This window comes from Heptranchias perlo, chromosome 5, assembly GCF_035084215.1.
Source record: "Heptranchias perlo isolate sHepPer1 chromosome 5, sHepPer1.hap1, whole genome shotgun sequence".
NCBI classification, from domain to species: Eukaryota; Metazoa; Chordata; class Chondrichthyes; order Hexanchiformes; family Hexanchidae; genus Heptranchias; species Heptranchias perlo.
In genome coordinates this window covers 90,882,413-90,898,439 of record NC_090329.1, presented here as the reverse complement: position 1 = coordinate 90,898,439, position 16,027 = coordinate 90,882,413, and the positions used below count along the sequence as shown (strand labels likewise).

Sequence of the window (16,027 nt, the reverse complement as noted above, 5' to 3'; positions counted from 1 at the left end):
CACTGGAATTGGTAAATTGCAACCACTTTGAATTATTTTGAGAGTGCATTTGAATTCTGAACAGCTGAAAACTTAGGGAGAAATTCCAAATTTAAATGAGAATCATGAAATTGTGCACCAAGTTATCTAGGCATTTCTTGCAAGAGAAACAGTATGCATGTCATACAGCTTGACCAGGCATTTTAATTAAAGAGATACAAAAAAACTGCATACATAGGGCCTATACTCTCTGGAGTTTAGAAGAATGAGAGATGAGAAGTGAACTCATTGAAATGTATAAGATTCTGAGAGGGCTTGACAGGATAAATGCTGAGAGGGTGTTTCCTCTGGCTGGAGAGTCTAGATCTATAGGTCATAGGCTCAGGATAAGGGGACGGCCATTTAGGACTGAGATGAGGAGAAATTTCTTCACTCAGAGGGCTGTGAATCTTTGGAATTCTCTACCCCAGAAGGCTGTGGATGCTCAGTCGTTGAGTATATTCAAGACTGAGATCGATAGATTTTTGGACTCTAAGGGAATCAAGGGATATGGGGATAGGGTGGGAAAGTGGAGTTGAGGTAGAAGATCAGCCATGATCTTATTGAATGGTGCAGCAGGCTCAAGGGGCCGTATGGCCTACTCCTGCTCCTATTTCTTATGTTCTTATGTTCCTATACTGGGAATCTGAAAGAAAAAGTTCTAAAAATGCACAGCAGGCTGATCAGTGACTGAGAAAGAGGGCAAAAGGTAAATGTTTTAGATGTGATCATGAGTTCTGTTGAAAGGTCAGACCCAAGATATTAACCTCTCTTTCGCTCAGATGTTGCTCGACCAGCTTGGAATTTTCCACCTTTGCTGTTTTTCAATAATGTCTGCATCTGTCTTTTCATAGGTAAGATAAATTGTTCATAATTTTTCTTAATTATAGTGTGTTTTAATTTTTTGAAAATGTAAAACTAACATTTCCTTAATAATCAAATAAGTCATTTTAGTGTCAAATGGTAACGAGCTTTTTGTCACTCAAATTGAAAAAAAAAACTCACTGAGGTCCACATGTGCTGAGATATCAATACCAAAGCTCAACAGTGTCACTGTCACATATAAGTAACAATACTACAAGATGCACAGAAAACCAACTTCATTTTGCCAAAAAATAAAATAATTTAAAAAGGGTTTTCAATTAAGTTCAAAGTGAAAATGCACAGAGGACATGTGATCAGCCATGTGATTATGACGAATATTTTTATAATCAATGTCCTGGTCTGTCTGACAAGTGGAGATATTTATCCTACCACATGGCTCAACATGACAGCTTTTATTTATAACACTTGCAGTCAGGAACATAATTTGAATGAATGCTTTAGCAGTTTTTGTTTCTCTGTGTTGTCACGTTACATCGTTGTAATGATATACCAGTGGAAATATGGGCCCTGAAAATCTGTGGCCATTCCCGCTTCCTCCTGCCATAACTTTGGCGGGAGTCCACCAGAATGGTGGAAACTAGGCCAGAGCTCAAATAAACTGAGTCCTGGTCGAAGCCACACATGTAAAATCAGAAGATTCCAGGATGTTCTGGGGAGACTGGATTTCCCAAGAATCTTGAGATGGTGCAATCAAATTACATCATGTGAATATTGAGCTGGTTTCATGGCACATCGTGTAGACTGTTATCTGAAAAGGGATACTGCACTTTTGAATCCAGTGATTAAGTTGTGAAGTGTATCACTATAAACACTATAAAAACAGCACAAATGTGCACTAAATGTTTCAGTTTTGTAATAATTGTGACTCCCATGTGAAGCTTTTGTTGGCCTCTTTCTAGTCTTTCTACAAGAGAATAAAACACCTTCTTTAAAAAGTGGACTTCAGCAGCAAGAAAGCTCTGGTGACTTCAAAGTTCATTCACTGAGTTCATTCTGTTTTCTCAATCTTGCCATCTTTTTGAGATGACTCCAAGCTCTTCCGCAGTGATGCTTTATCTGTGTTGCCATTGCCCTGGCCATTCTCAGGTGAGCCTCCGTTTTTAGTAACCGTGTGCTTATCCAGGTAGTTGAGCATTTCGCTGAGGACAGTTTGGAAGCTGCTGAGGGCAGCGCAGATAGCAGGGGTACCAAATCCATGTGTGATCAGGCTACATCAGATTTAAAAACAGGATGTGTTAATATTTGTGTCTGAGTGTACTTAAACAGTGAAAATTCATTATTACTATAAAACTATTATTAGAAACACATAATTATAAGCAACTTTTCAGCAGAAGCTCTGTTATAAGCAGAAAGATTCTCAAACCAAATAAAGATGAGCACCTTGATAAGAAAATCTACTCACTGTAGCTAACATTACAGTTGAAAAAAATCGCTACAAAGTCTATTCATGACTTAGCAGGAAATCACAATGACTTCAATGACAATGATCAGAGTTAAAGGAATGAATAGAATAAAGAGATCTGCACTGAAACTATAGAGCTGATACATTTGAAATTCCAACTGCTCAACATAAATCTTTGTATCAGATTAATGTTGCTCCCACTTTCAATGGAGTTTTTCAGTAATATTTTCATAATTTATGTTTCAGTCATGCCCATTGTGTTATCAGCATAACGCACGGCACCCTCCTGTGGAGGAACTCATTTGGCAAAAGGGTGGCTCACCTGACGAAGGAGCAAAGCTCCGAAAGCTTGTGATTTCAAATAAAGCTGTTGGACTATAACCTGGTGTTGTACGACTCCTAACATAAAATTTGTAATACAATTTATAACTGTAGGTTAGGAATCCAAATACTGGACTTTGACAACGAGTTCATCAATGCTCAGAATTCATCAGGTAAACAGTTTGGAAACATTGGGCCAGATTTTGCTGTAAAAATAACAGAGAGGCTTTCTGCACTCACCGTTATTTATGTGCAAATCTGACAGTGACTTCCAGCAACTACACATGTGCAGTTAAACGCGCCAAAAAAAGTTAGGGCTTGTCCATTCCGGTGTAAGTACCTTTTTAATGTCACGGTAAGTCTTAATTACTGCCAAATACCCTCACTGGCACTGAAAATGTACTTTTACAAGTATGGAGTTTCATTCCTTCAGTTTTTATATTTTTTTTAAATTTAAATAAAATTTTTTCGCTTACTTTTTCTTTTTGTCTCTTTTATCTCTGTCTCTTAATCCGATCTTTTTTTCCCCTCTCTTTATTTAGCTTACTGTACCTGATTTGACATTGAATTCACTATTCTAACTTACATTTCCTGGTTCAGTCTCTATGCTGCTTATTAACGATTCTTCAGTCTGATTGATTAAGGAGACACACAGTTGCTTGCCCTGTTCACACAGGTCCCAGATGCCCTGTAGAGGGTGCCGTGCTGAATGGATCTCTAACTTACAGCAACTTGCAGTGCAAAACCCCTATGGGCAAGTGTAAGTCTAATGAAGGGCTGGCGCCGTTCGTTCACCGCTCACAGCAAAATCCAGCCCATTACTTCCATAAGATTATATAGAAAAATGCAAATTTGATTAAACTTCAAGAATGGTATATTACTGAAAGCACACCTTAGGCAGAATTTTACACTGACAGTTAAAAAATGTACATTTGGGAATTGGTGGTGCCACAGCATCAAGTATTTACCATCCTCCTGTGTTCAAGCACTGATGCCAAAAAGCCTTGCCTAGGCTCAGAGCCAGAAGAAGGTGGGTCAGGGGTCCCACTAGTATACATATCATTGGAGCATCAAGACATCAGCCATACAGTGCTGCATCTTACCACATGCAGACCAATATTAACCCGCTGCGTCTGATGAGAACAGGGTAGGCGGGTGGTTAAATTTCCGTTAGAGTACTTACTGCTGCATTCTCAATGCACTCCTGCCCACCGCTATCTTAACTGCACAGTTTTCTGAGTCATCCAAGGGGCCCGCCAAAGGCACGCAGGGGCCTCATGAAGACATGTAAATTGTGACACAATACCATTTTAACATGAAATTGCAAAAGTCCCACACATAGCCCAACCTGCCAGTAAAGCCTAACTGGGTTGACCTGTCAGACCTGCTAGAGCAGTATTTAAAGGGGCACTCATCTGCAGGTAAGTCGATCACAGGGTCTGTGTGCTTTTGTGCTATTTGGATTGCCAGGAGAGTTTCCAGCTTCCAGATTGCTTCTTTCTGGTATTTACTTATCCTCAGTAAGCTTTATCCGCTTATAATGGGTGCTATTATTGCCAGTTTTATTTGAATGGAGGAACAGTTAGAGGAAGAGCAGCAGAAGCAGCCTCAGCAACCAGCAGCAGCAGCTGGGCCTATTAGAAGAGAACAGGTGAGGGGAGCTGTCTCGTAGGAAGCCATACGCAGCTCACAGGGTGTACAGGCCAGGAGTCATTTTCTCGGATCTACCAAAGAGCAGATCATCAGGAGGCTGCCCTTCTCCAGGCAGGCTGTTGTAGATCTCTGCAGCCTCCTGCAACAGGACCTGCTGTCTGCAGGGCCAATGGGCCATGCTTTTGAGAGTTAGTCACGAGCTTGAGGAAGCTTGCCACTCTCCCTTTGTGCACAAGGTTTTCTAATAAACTTTAACTTGGTCAGCAGTTCCAGCTCCGTCTGGTTTTGCTCCAAAAATTCGAGTCTAACACTTTGCCACTGGCTTTCAAAGTCACTACAGCTCTCAACTTCTTTGCCACTGGTTCCTTCCAGGGGACACAGGGGACATCTCCCGCACCTTCCAGCCTACAGTACACAGCTGCATTAAGCAGGACACCAATGCACTGTTCACCAGGGCTGACCAATACATCACCTTCTTCATTGACCTCAACAATTAACAGGAGAGAGCTCGAGGATTTGCAGCAGTGATTGGCTTCCCTCACATCCAGGGAGTCATTGACTGCACATATGTTGCCTTCAGAACACAAGAACACTAGCCAGATGCGTTTGTGAATAGGAAAAGCTACCACTCTATTAATGTCTCCAATCACAGAAACAGGATCGTGCAAGTTTGCGCAAGGGAGTCAGGCATCTGTCATGATGCATTTATCTGGTGACATTCTACCATCCCTTCAATATTCGACCCATCCATGAATGTAGTAGAATGGATGCTGGAGGACAAGCCCCTGTGCTCATGGGTCATGACAACCCTCTGCAACCCCGCCACTTCTAAGCAACATGAGTATAATCAAAGCCAGGGGACCACCTGGATCATTATTGAGCATAGGATTCTGAAGCAGTGGTTCAGGTGTATTAACAGTCAGGGGGCTCCTTAAAATAGGCCTCAGAAAGAGTCTCCTGCATCACAGTGGTGTGCTGCATCCTGCACAACTTAACCATATAGGGAGTCTTGCATTTGGAGGAGGCAGAGCAGTAGCAGTAGTTCCCATTTGACAAGAGGAACCGAGGAAGCAGCAGAAGAAGGAAAGTCACCTCAACACCTTGCAGCAAGAGATGTGAGGGAAATTAATTGCTCAGCGATTCTGATGTCACACTCATTCCCCTGTGTTACCCAAAGCTCCTCTGCATTAACAACCCTTGTTACATCCTTCACTGCTCCCTTGATCCTGTATTAAAGAACATTGAAATGATTCAGACAGCTTCTATATCAATGACATACTGACAATGCAGACTATGAAGTTGCGATAAAAGCACACTGTAGACCAAAGTGCCAAATGTGATAAAGGTGATGAATTTAATTCCCAACACACTAAGTGCCTTGCATCCATTTCTCACCCAAGTGTCAACACATAATGCCTTTCTTTTAAGAAGATTTCCTAACTCTACCACTCCTACGAGATGCTCCCTTAGTGGCCTCAGTAATGCTGAGGGAATGGTTGTTGTTGCTCGTGCGGGGACCCTTGAGATGGCTCATGGCCGGTGACTTCTGGGCACTCAAGCCTGTGAAGGTCCGGCTTCAGACTGTGCACCTCGGCAGCTGCCATGGAGTCTGGTCCAGCTGACTTGCTGGTACCTTGATGGGTATTGGTTGAGGGAGTGGTGAAGGAGCACACATGCTGACATTCTGAGAGAAGGCAACACGTATTGCTCCCATCGCGCCCCTGCCATTCCCATGGGGCTGGGGCTCATCACTTCCACAGATCTGTGGGAGAGAAGATTGCAGAAGATGGGTGACTCATTGAAAGCCCCTATCTGTCCTCATCTCTGTCCTGCTCAGCAAAGCTGGGAGATAACCTTGCCCTCTGGTGAGCTGTCTCCTGGCCTGTCGTTGTCACCAGTATCTGCTGCTGCTCACTTGTGCTGGGTGTTTCAGCTCGCGCAGTCCCCTCTGGCTCACTACCTACCCACACAGAGTGCCAATATTTGTGCTGGTGCTTGGGAGAGATGCAGTGCATGTTAATGCATCCTCAGGAGGTTTGTCCTCCTATGAGGTGTGTTATTCTGCAGGGTCTAGGTGTTGAGAAGGTACTAGAGGAAAGAGAAGAGGGGCAAGCATTAGGATGGTATCGAGAGGCTGGACATTAGCAGGTGACAGTCTTGAGAATGCAGCTTGAAGTTGTGCAGCTTTCTGAATATTTGCTGAGGTGAATGAAGGGTGACAAGTAATAGGCAGTCACCCTGCTCAGATAATTCGACAGCCTCTCCTTCCCCGATGCTCATGGCTTTGCCCAAGCCACTAATCTCCAGGTCTTCTTGCTTCGCTTGAGTGAGGGTAAGTTTTTATTCCCAATGATTTCATAATAAAACTACTGTAATAATGCATTATAATGCAAACTCCAGATGGTAAAATATGGTTTAAATCAGCAATTATGTCAAGAGCAGATTAACTGTCTGTTGCTAATACGATATCAGGTGACTGAGAATTGAAATTGTCATTTCAGTCTTAAACATGATAAGAGAAATAAATACCTAAAATGTGTTAAATGTCTCTGGATGTCGAGGTCTAGAATTGGAGTTGGTCTGGAGGATCCCAGAGGTGATCTGTCCTGGCTTAATAGGTCCTGAAATTCCTTACAGATTTGCCTGCAATATAAGAAACAACATAATTCATTAATGTCAAAAGCAAAGTACTGCAGATGCTGGAAATCTGAAACATAAACAAAACATGCTGGAGAAGCTCAGCAAGTCAGGCAGCATCTGTGGAGAAAGAAACAGAGTTACCGTTTCAGAACTCAGACGACCTGAAACGTTAACTGTTTTTCTCCACAGATGCTGCCTGACTTGCTGAGCTTCTCCAGCAATTTTTGTAATTCATTAATGTATTGGGTTTAATGCCACTTGTGTCCAGATATCTGTTAGGTAGCATCCAGGCGTCTTGGTTTTGGTGAGATATGACCTTGAATAGACAATCTCAGGAAAGCTCAACAGACTGAATTGGTAAAAAAAATAGTGTATGAAACAACTGGTGCCTGGGAGTCTCTCACAAGTTACAAGACAATCTCAGGTCCTAATGTCCACATAACCCTCTCAATTCTTACATTTTATGACATCACCAGAGCCCCTTTATTGTGCTACAGTCATGTAATATGCTCCAACCCATCATCTCTTCCCTGCATATTCTGCTGTTGCACCAATTCTTTTTACTGTTTTATCCTTCCTCTTTAGGCCTCCGGCATCATACATTGTATCTCTCTCATAAGGGTGGATGGGCATCCTTCTCATTAGGCCAGTAACTAGAGAATGCTTTGGAGGAGCATGAGAGAAGAATGGGTTGATAAGCCTGTCAGTTTCCTTCTTCCCGCTGGGAAATACCATTGTCTCAGTGTCTTCCCTTGTCAGTTTGGACAAAATTGTGAACTCACCATTTGGGAACTCCCTCTTGTAAAGCACTTCCTACCACCCTTTGGCACAGTTCTACAAAGTGCTACACCAACAGGTCACTTTTGTTTTTCCCATTTGTTATCATGTGACATTTGCAACGTTAATTCTTTTGACTCAAGATCAGTGGTGGCAAACATGCAGGTCATAAACCACATGTGGCTCAAATATACCTCTGTGGCCTTTCAACATGGTTAATGGCACTGCAGCTGCAGGATTGGGTAGCTGCAGTCACATCGTGCACTCAAGAAGCAGATAGTACCATTTTTTTGTCAGAGGAAAGTTTTTAAAGAAGCAGGACGAGTGCTTAGCGGGGTGCGGGAATGGCATTGTGGAGTGAAATTGGTATTTACAAGTGGGTCTGGAGAGGGACTGATCTTTTTGGCAGAGTGGAGAGCAGCAAGCTATGTAGTGATGCCAATATAGCAGCAGCATCAAGAGAGAACAGCAAACAAAATGGTGAGTAAAACATGATGGGGACTTTTCTGTAAATCTAAGCCAAGATAATTTTAGCAGTAATGTGGCTAAGCAACTAAGACTAAGAAAAATGCCAGAACTATCATTTGGAATAGTGGTTGAGGTGTTGGAGTGCAACTAGCAACCATAGGACCTAACACTGAAGGAGTCAATGGAGCCGATTTTCATACGTAGGTCGCATCAGGTGGGCAATGGGTGTAGCGATAGTGCCACCTACCCAATGGCACCAGTGAGAGGCCCAAATCATTTTCATAGTCAGGCCTCATCTGCATAATTTAGGCAAGCTGCCAGCGCTCAATAAATGCTGATAGACTCTTCACTGAACTGGGAGGGGGTGTGGAAAATCCTTCAGTTCCTCTGCAGAACCGAGCTGGAAAATGCCTTAAGGAAGAGGAGAGGTTATCCCGGGGCAGTGGGGTCACTGAATGACTGGCAGCAGATGGAAAGATTTCTTGTGAGGCCAGGAGAAGCATTCGTGCTCCTCCTGGCCTGACGAAAATCAATGTGGCCATTTTTGGAGTAGCCTGTGGTGGACAATTTAAGGACCACGGGTGGCTGAGAATTGCATCAGGGTCCTACACATGACCTGGCACTCCAATTTAAATGTTTTAATTAGAAGTGCTGGCTGCCCATTTTGAGGCCTGCTCAAAAATCGAGTCAGGTGGGCCTTGGGCAGCCAGCGGGTGGCAAGCTTAAAACAAAATTGTCAACCTACTGCCCCATTTTTAGGAAAATTCACATTTTCAGCGTGAATAGGACAGTTGGCAGATGAAAATCACCCCCAATGTCTTCAGGAGAGATATGAAAGGGAGGAAATTGGGGAGAAAAACCAACACTGCAGAGGAGATAGTGACCACTTCAGGTGTAAAAAAGCATTTACTTTGAAGCTTGTTTTTACTGTGCAGGTCAAGTGATAAAAATGAATTGCTATTGCAGCTCATTGTTGAAGGAGTGTGCTGTGCTACCCAGTGATTCAACTGAAAAAGGGCTGTCCCAGTATATGGGCTTGATTTTCAAAGTAAAAAATGGGTAGGTTGGGGGCAAAGGGGGGGCCAGGGGGGCACTGAAAATTGCTACCATTTCAGACCAGCCTTGGAGAGGACATCTGCAGGTAAGTCTGCAGGTGAGTCTTTGTTTGCATGGAAGGGAGGGGGTGAGGGGGGCATGGGTGGGCACGGGGGCATGGGTGGGCATAGGTGGGCATAGGTGGGCATGGGTGGGCACAGGTGGGCACAGGGGTCGCGAGTCATGGGGGATGGGATCAGGGGTCAGTCACTGGGGGGGTGGGCGGGATCGGGGGTAATCGAGGGGGTCCGCGATTGTTGAGGAGGAGGGTCGGTAGTCGGAGGATCGGGGGACCCGCCTCCAACCCGCCCATTTCCCATTTTCAAGGGGCGGGACGAGGGGCGGGTGACCATCCTGCTCCCAGGAGGAGGGTCGGGCCTTAAAACCTTTCAAGGAGGCTTCAGGCCTCCATTTAACTAACTCCCCATTTCAACCCCAGGGGGCGGGGATTCCCGGGCCTTCTGTTTTACGCCTCGTGAAAGGAGGCAAGAAGGCCCGAGACTGAGGTAAGAAAGGCATAGCTTGTGGGGCCCGGAGGAGCAGAAGTGCTTCCCCCAGGCCCAACAAGCCTACCTGCATCGCCCTCCCCACCAGATCGTGGAGCCCCCCCGATTGCGGCCACCCCCCCACCCCCCCGGTCATGGACCCCCGACCCCCTGACCCCAATCCTCCCTCTCCGACCTCGATCCTCCAACCCCGATCCTCCGACCCGATTCTCCGACTCCGATCCTCCGACCCCGATCCTCCGACCCCAACCCCGACCCCCCGACCCCGATTCTCCGACCCCAACCCGGACCTCCGACCCTAACCCCGATCCTCTGACCCCGATCCTCCGACCCCAACCCGGACCTCCGACCCTAACCCCGATCCTCTGACCCCGATCCTCCGACCCTAACCCCGATCCTCTGACCCCGATCCTCCGACCCCAACCCCGACCCCCCGACCCCGATTCTCCGACCCCAACCCCGACCCCCCGACCCCGATTCTCCGACCCCAACCCGGACCTCCGACCCTAACCCCGATCCTCTGACCCCGATCCTCCGACCCCAACCCCAACCCCCTGGACCCCGATCCTCCGACCTCAATCCTCCGACCCCGACCCCAATCCTCCGACCCCGATCCTCCGACCCCGACCCTGATCCTCCGACCCTGACCCTGATCCTCCGACTCCTCCCCCGATCCTCCGACCACCGACCCTCCTCCTCAACAATCGCGGACCCTCGCGATTACACCCGATCCCGCCCCCCCCCGTGACTGACCCCTGATCCCATCCCCCATGACTCGCGACCCCTATGCCCATCTGTGCCCACCCATGCCCACCTATGCCCCTTGCCCACTCATGCCCTCGTGCCCACCCATGCCCCCGTGCCCACCCATGACCCCCTCGTCCCCCTCCCATCCATGCAAACAAAGACTCACCTGCAGACTTACCTGCAGATGTCCTCTCCAAGGCTGGTCTCCCGTCCGACTGAGACCAGCCTGTCAATCAGCCGGTCAGTCGGACGGGAAACCGACAAAAAAAAATAGAAGATTGCGTCAAAATCATAAGGACGTCCGGGAAACCGAACGGTACAAATGGGTTTCCCGACCTCATATTGACCCCCTGCTCCCTTCCTGGCTCCGTTTGAAAATTGAGCCCTATAACTGGACCACACAAACCAGAATGATTATGGGGGTAATTTTGACTTTGGACGTTAGCATAAAATGCGTGATTTCGATTCAGCCACCCCGATATACATCTCTCCACTGAATTGATAGCATTTTGCACTATCACCCAAAGTCAAAATTACCCCCTACAGTTCTAATTCTGACCTGCACTGAGTCAGTTGATCTCAACTTGAGTAGGAATGCAGGCTCTATAGTTAATCTCAGTGCCCCTGGAGTAGGAATGGGAAAAATCAATCACTATTTTCATTTCTCATTACTATCCAGTGATCCCGGTTGGAAAATGCCCATGTGTGGATGTTAAGTGAGACCAGATTGAGCTCCCATGGTGAAATAACCTGCCGGCACTCATTACCTAGGCTCTCACATGAAGAATTTTAACTTGTCCAAGGTGCAGAAAGGCAGCCAGTGTCTGTAGAACCCCAGTATAAATCAGAACCGTCAGGAGAGAAGGGAAAAATTTGAAAGGAAAGGAAACGTAGTTTTATTTGATGCTGGAGCTTTCCCTTAAATGTTCCATAATTATTTAAAATAAATATAAGGTAGAATAAATGAAATGTACAGAAGTAAACAATATTTATTTTGTTTGCAGCATTCTCTGAATAAGCAAAATATTTATAACTATGTTGGATTTTCTATTATAGTGCAAAGTGCAGGCCTCAAAGGGATGAGATGAAATCAAATGATTTCAAAATATATATAAGGAAAGAAACATTCAAAGTTTCTGTTGGAAATCACCTCAGGGAACAATTACTTCTTGAAGAAAAGAAAGAAAAACAGACTTTAAATACAACTCCTTGATTCACATGGTTTCAGCTTCTTTATGATGTGTATGACCTCCAGTCCTAGGCTATTCTTCCTGAGCGATGCCCACCCTTTCGGTAGTCTCAGACAGTTACCAAATACAGGTCATTCTAATTACACTGACTCCTGCACAGTCAGCTAAGCTGTCAATCAAACCAGTCTGATAGCAATTAATATAACTCTTAAGAAAAAAATCAATACACGAACACTTAGCCTTAGCACTGTATCACAGACATAGACACGTACTGTGTCTAGAAATTGAGGATTGATTTTTTAGACTCGAGCCCCCAGAAATTTATACCCATGAAACTGCATTTCTATTTATTTTATTGGGAAATTACATATGCTGCAGTCAAAGTAATCCTTCAAGGACCTGAACTAAACTAAAACCTTAAATGTATTTTTTAGGCTTCATATTTTGATTTCACCTTTACTGAACATTATTTATTATGATTCAGAAACAGTGCTGATTCTCAAAAAGATGTTTCTCTAAGTCAATAAAATTGATGATACTAAATATGCTAAACTCATTTACCCCTAGAAAACACATAGCTTTGTCTTCAAGGGAAGCTTTCTGAAGAACCTTTAATGCTGAACCTTTCTGGTACTCTGCAGAATCTTAAGGGGCAATTTTAACTGGAAGTAGGATTCAGAGGTGGGGTGGGGGGGAGGGGAGTGGGGCAAGCGCCATATGAGCCTGATGTTGACAGTGTGAGGCCCACACAATTTTAACTCTCGGGTCTCATCTTCATGCCGCCAGAAAGCGGCAGCTGGCTGGCGGGCGGGAGTGAAAGTTCGGGTGGCAGGAGGCTGCCATTTTTTAAGGGACCTTCCCTTGGGCACATGGAACACCAGCCTGTTTCTGGTCTCTTGATTATGCAACTCATGGTCTTACAAAGTAGTTAGAACCCCGATTGCAGTTTTCAGGGGCACGTGGGCAGAGCGTGCACCACGGACATTCTGCCCACGTATCCTGGCGTTGAGTGGCCTAACCACCGATCCTTAAAGGGACAGCTTCCGACCACCCCAAAAATGAGCCAGAAAAGCTTCTGAGGTATACTGCAGGTCACTTTCCCCAAGATTAGTGATCTTTGTTTTATTGAGGCAAAAAATTTGAATCAACCTCTAAGTCCAATTAACCCATCACTATTAATTCTATAAATTTGATTCAGTTAGCATACAACATAACAGCAGAATGGGATATTTAAATTGTTGATGTTTTTATTTTGTTTATCTATTCCTTCAGATACATATTTTAATGTAAAACATGCTATTTTCAGTTAAACTCATATTTTGCTGCTAACATTGCTGGAAAAACAAAATCAAAATGAGTGACATATTCGCAATGTGAAAATACTTTATTTCACAGTTATGTAAAGATGCCACTATTGTACTTGAATACACTGGACAATTTCACTGGTTCCACCTGCATCACGGGAGTACCTGTCAGAGCAGCAGATCAAGGGAATAGGAGCTAGACTCTGAAAAATTCAGCACTTCACAGGATTATGGGATCTGATTCTCAAAAGCTGCTGTGGAACAATCTATATACAGCTCCTGAATTGGTTATTGTGAGAGGTGTACACAAGCTATGCCTTGGCTTACATTGCAACTACAGAGACAGTTCCCAGAATTCCATCAGGTTCTGACAGCGTGAAAGTGTCAGGGAGAATTTTATTTTTAAAAGTTTCTCTGACACTCAATAAATTTGCATATCCCTTTATTGCAACCAACAATAGCCACTTTTAATTTCCTCTGCGGATTAGAGATAACATAACTACATTGAACTGTAGTCATTTTGTGTGCTATTATTAGTTAAATTGGCACTAGCATTTTCCCACACACCCAAAATGTTATTTTTGGAAGCAATAGGTATAACATGCTGACCCTGCATTAACAATCTTTCTGCTGGATAAAGGTTTCTTAAGGAGGGATTGAAAGGTTTCTCTCTAATTTCCTAAGACTTTGGCGTTTAATGGAAAAGGCGTTTTATTAATGTTTGTTTAGAGTTGATGCTATAGCAATAGAAGGAAAAGAAAGATCCATAAAGTGACCTGAAGCTGACAAAACCAGCATGTGAAACAGTGGAGAAACTAAGATAAATGTATAGAGTGGTAAAGAGAGTGAAGAATAGCTAAGGGTGTCCTGATGGAAAAATGTTTCATGTACCATAAACACCCGGGGATGCATTAACACACGGGCCTACAAGGCCCGGGCAAAAAATGGGGCTCCCTCCAGGGGTGGCGAGCCATAAGTAATAGATAGCCCGCCTGTTACAACCCAAGGAGCTCAGTCTCCCAGCCCCCAATCCAATTGGAACGAGAAGCCGCCTGTCAACGCCTGTGAGCAGCAATAATAAAAACAGAAAATGCTGGAAATACTCAGCAAGTCAGGCAGCATCTGTGGAGAAAGAAACAGATTTAACGTTTCAGGTCAATGACCTTTAGTCAGAACCGGAAGAAGTTGAAGATTAAACAGTACAGAGTCAGGCAAAGGTTGGGGGGGGTGGGGGGGGGAGGAATGGGAGGGAAGTAAAGAACAAAAGGGAAGGTCTGTGATATGGTGGAGGGCTAGAGTGATTAAATGACAAAAGGGATGATGGTGCAAGGCAAGTCGGGGGGTAATGAGACAAGTAAAGAAACAAAAGATGGGTCTAGAGGAGCTGTAAATGGCAACAGCAGAACCATTACCAGCGCCTGCTGTTCGAAAAAATGGGAGCAGTGGTTATGATCTGAAGTTATTGAAATCAATGTTGATTCCAGAAGGTTGGAAAGTGCCTAATTGGAAGGCCTTCTCCACTGGGGGAGGTTGAAATGGATCAGGCGGGGGGTGGTGGGAGATATTTTGCGGGGGTTGTGCAGGGGGAAACCCCCCCTTAAGATGCTCAATACATGCTCAATATGACAGGCATTGCTTTGTTGCATTGGAATTAAAATTTGAAAATGCTGGAGATGCACAGCAGATCTGTCGACATCTGAGCAGAGAAAAGATAGGGGACTAAAAAATCGGCCATGTAGCACCCATTGTTTCAGTGCTACATGGCCTCCCGAAGTTCCAAAATGGCATCTAGGACGGGCGTGCTGCTTCTAGTGTGACATGCGCTGAACGCCATCTTGTTAAAGGGTTTCGCACACCCGCAAATAACGAACGCCGGCAGCATGTCAAGTCGGGAGAATATCTGTCAGTGTGCAACGCTGATTTAAAGTGATATTTTGGCACTTAACACTCCACTCAACACATTGTCTTAACCATGAACACCTGAACATGTCTCAGATGGCCTGGAGGACCTCACACCACAAAAATTTAAAGGGAACGTGCATGATTTACAGGTTAGTTGATAGATTATTGCTCTTGGCTGCTGGTGCATTCATGCCTGTTTTTAGAGGTCTCCTATACTTGGATACTAGGATGAGGGGACATAGCCTAACATTTAGAACCAGGACTTGCAGGAGTAAAGTTAGGAAATGCTTCTACACACAAAGCGCGGGAGAAGTTTGGAACACTCTTCTGCGAATGGCAGTTGACGCTAGCTCAATTGTTAATTTTAAATCTGAGATTGATAGATTTCTGTGAACCAAGGGTATTAAGGGATATAGGGCTAAGGCAGGTATATGGAGTTGGGTCACAGGTCAACCATGATCTCATTGAATGACGGAACAGGCTCGAGGGGCTAAATGCCACTGCCACTTGCTGCTGCCTGTCGTGTGCCACCTTCTCCTGCAAGAAAGCAAGAAATGTGTCAGTAAGTGTCCTGCAGGATGTTTGGGTGATGTGCCCGTCATGGTTGAACAGCTGCCAGTGTGCATGACCTGTGAGTTGTGGATGTGCAGCTGACAACAGTGGTAATGTGTGAGGGTGAGAGGAAGCATCTGATTGAAAGAGTTTGTTGGTATGTGGGTGATGGGGGGGGGGGGGGGGGGGGTGGGGGTTGTAGTGCGTGGAGCAGTGGATGCGGATGGTGGTGCAGTCAGTAAGAAATGCCACTTGACAATTGGCTTCACTCATCTTGACCATTCCTATCAAATCATTGAACCTCTTCCTGCACTGCATCCAAATTCATGTGCTATGCATTGACTGCATCCCCTACTGCCTTCCATTGCCTCTTGAGCATATGTCTGGAGGGCCTCTTGCACACCCCTCCCCCACCGCCCCCCTACGGATATAGGATGCCCCTCCTTCTGTCCACCTCTTGCACCAAAGCTTCTAGTGCATCAGCAGACAACCTTGGTGCACGCTCTCTCGCAGGCCTGGTACAAATTCCGATCGGCAGATTAGTGAGGTCTGGCGTGCAGATTGGAG

General features: G+C 45.1%; 1 protein-coding gene across 1 annotated transcript in view; it reads right to left on the bottom strand.

Moving 5' to 3' along the window:
• Nucleotides 1-1,891: 1,891 nt before the first annotated feature.
• Nucleotides 1,892-16,027, bottom strand: part of tfap2d (transcription factor AP-2 delta (activating enhancer binding protein 2 delta)) — a 58,677-nt gene continuing 44,541 nt past the window's right edge. The window contains exons 7-8 of the mRNA XM_067983850.1: nucleotides 6,809-6,922; nucleotides 1,892-2,111 (exon numbers count right to left, since the gene is read on the bottom strand). Of these exons, the coding sequence (XP_067839951.1) occupies nucleotides 1,892-2,111; nucleotides 6,809-6,922 (334 nt within the window). The remainder of the gene's footprint in view (nucleotides 2,112-6,808; nucleotides 6,923-16,027) is intronic.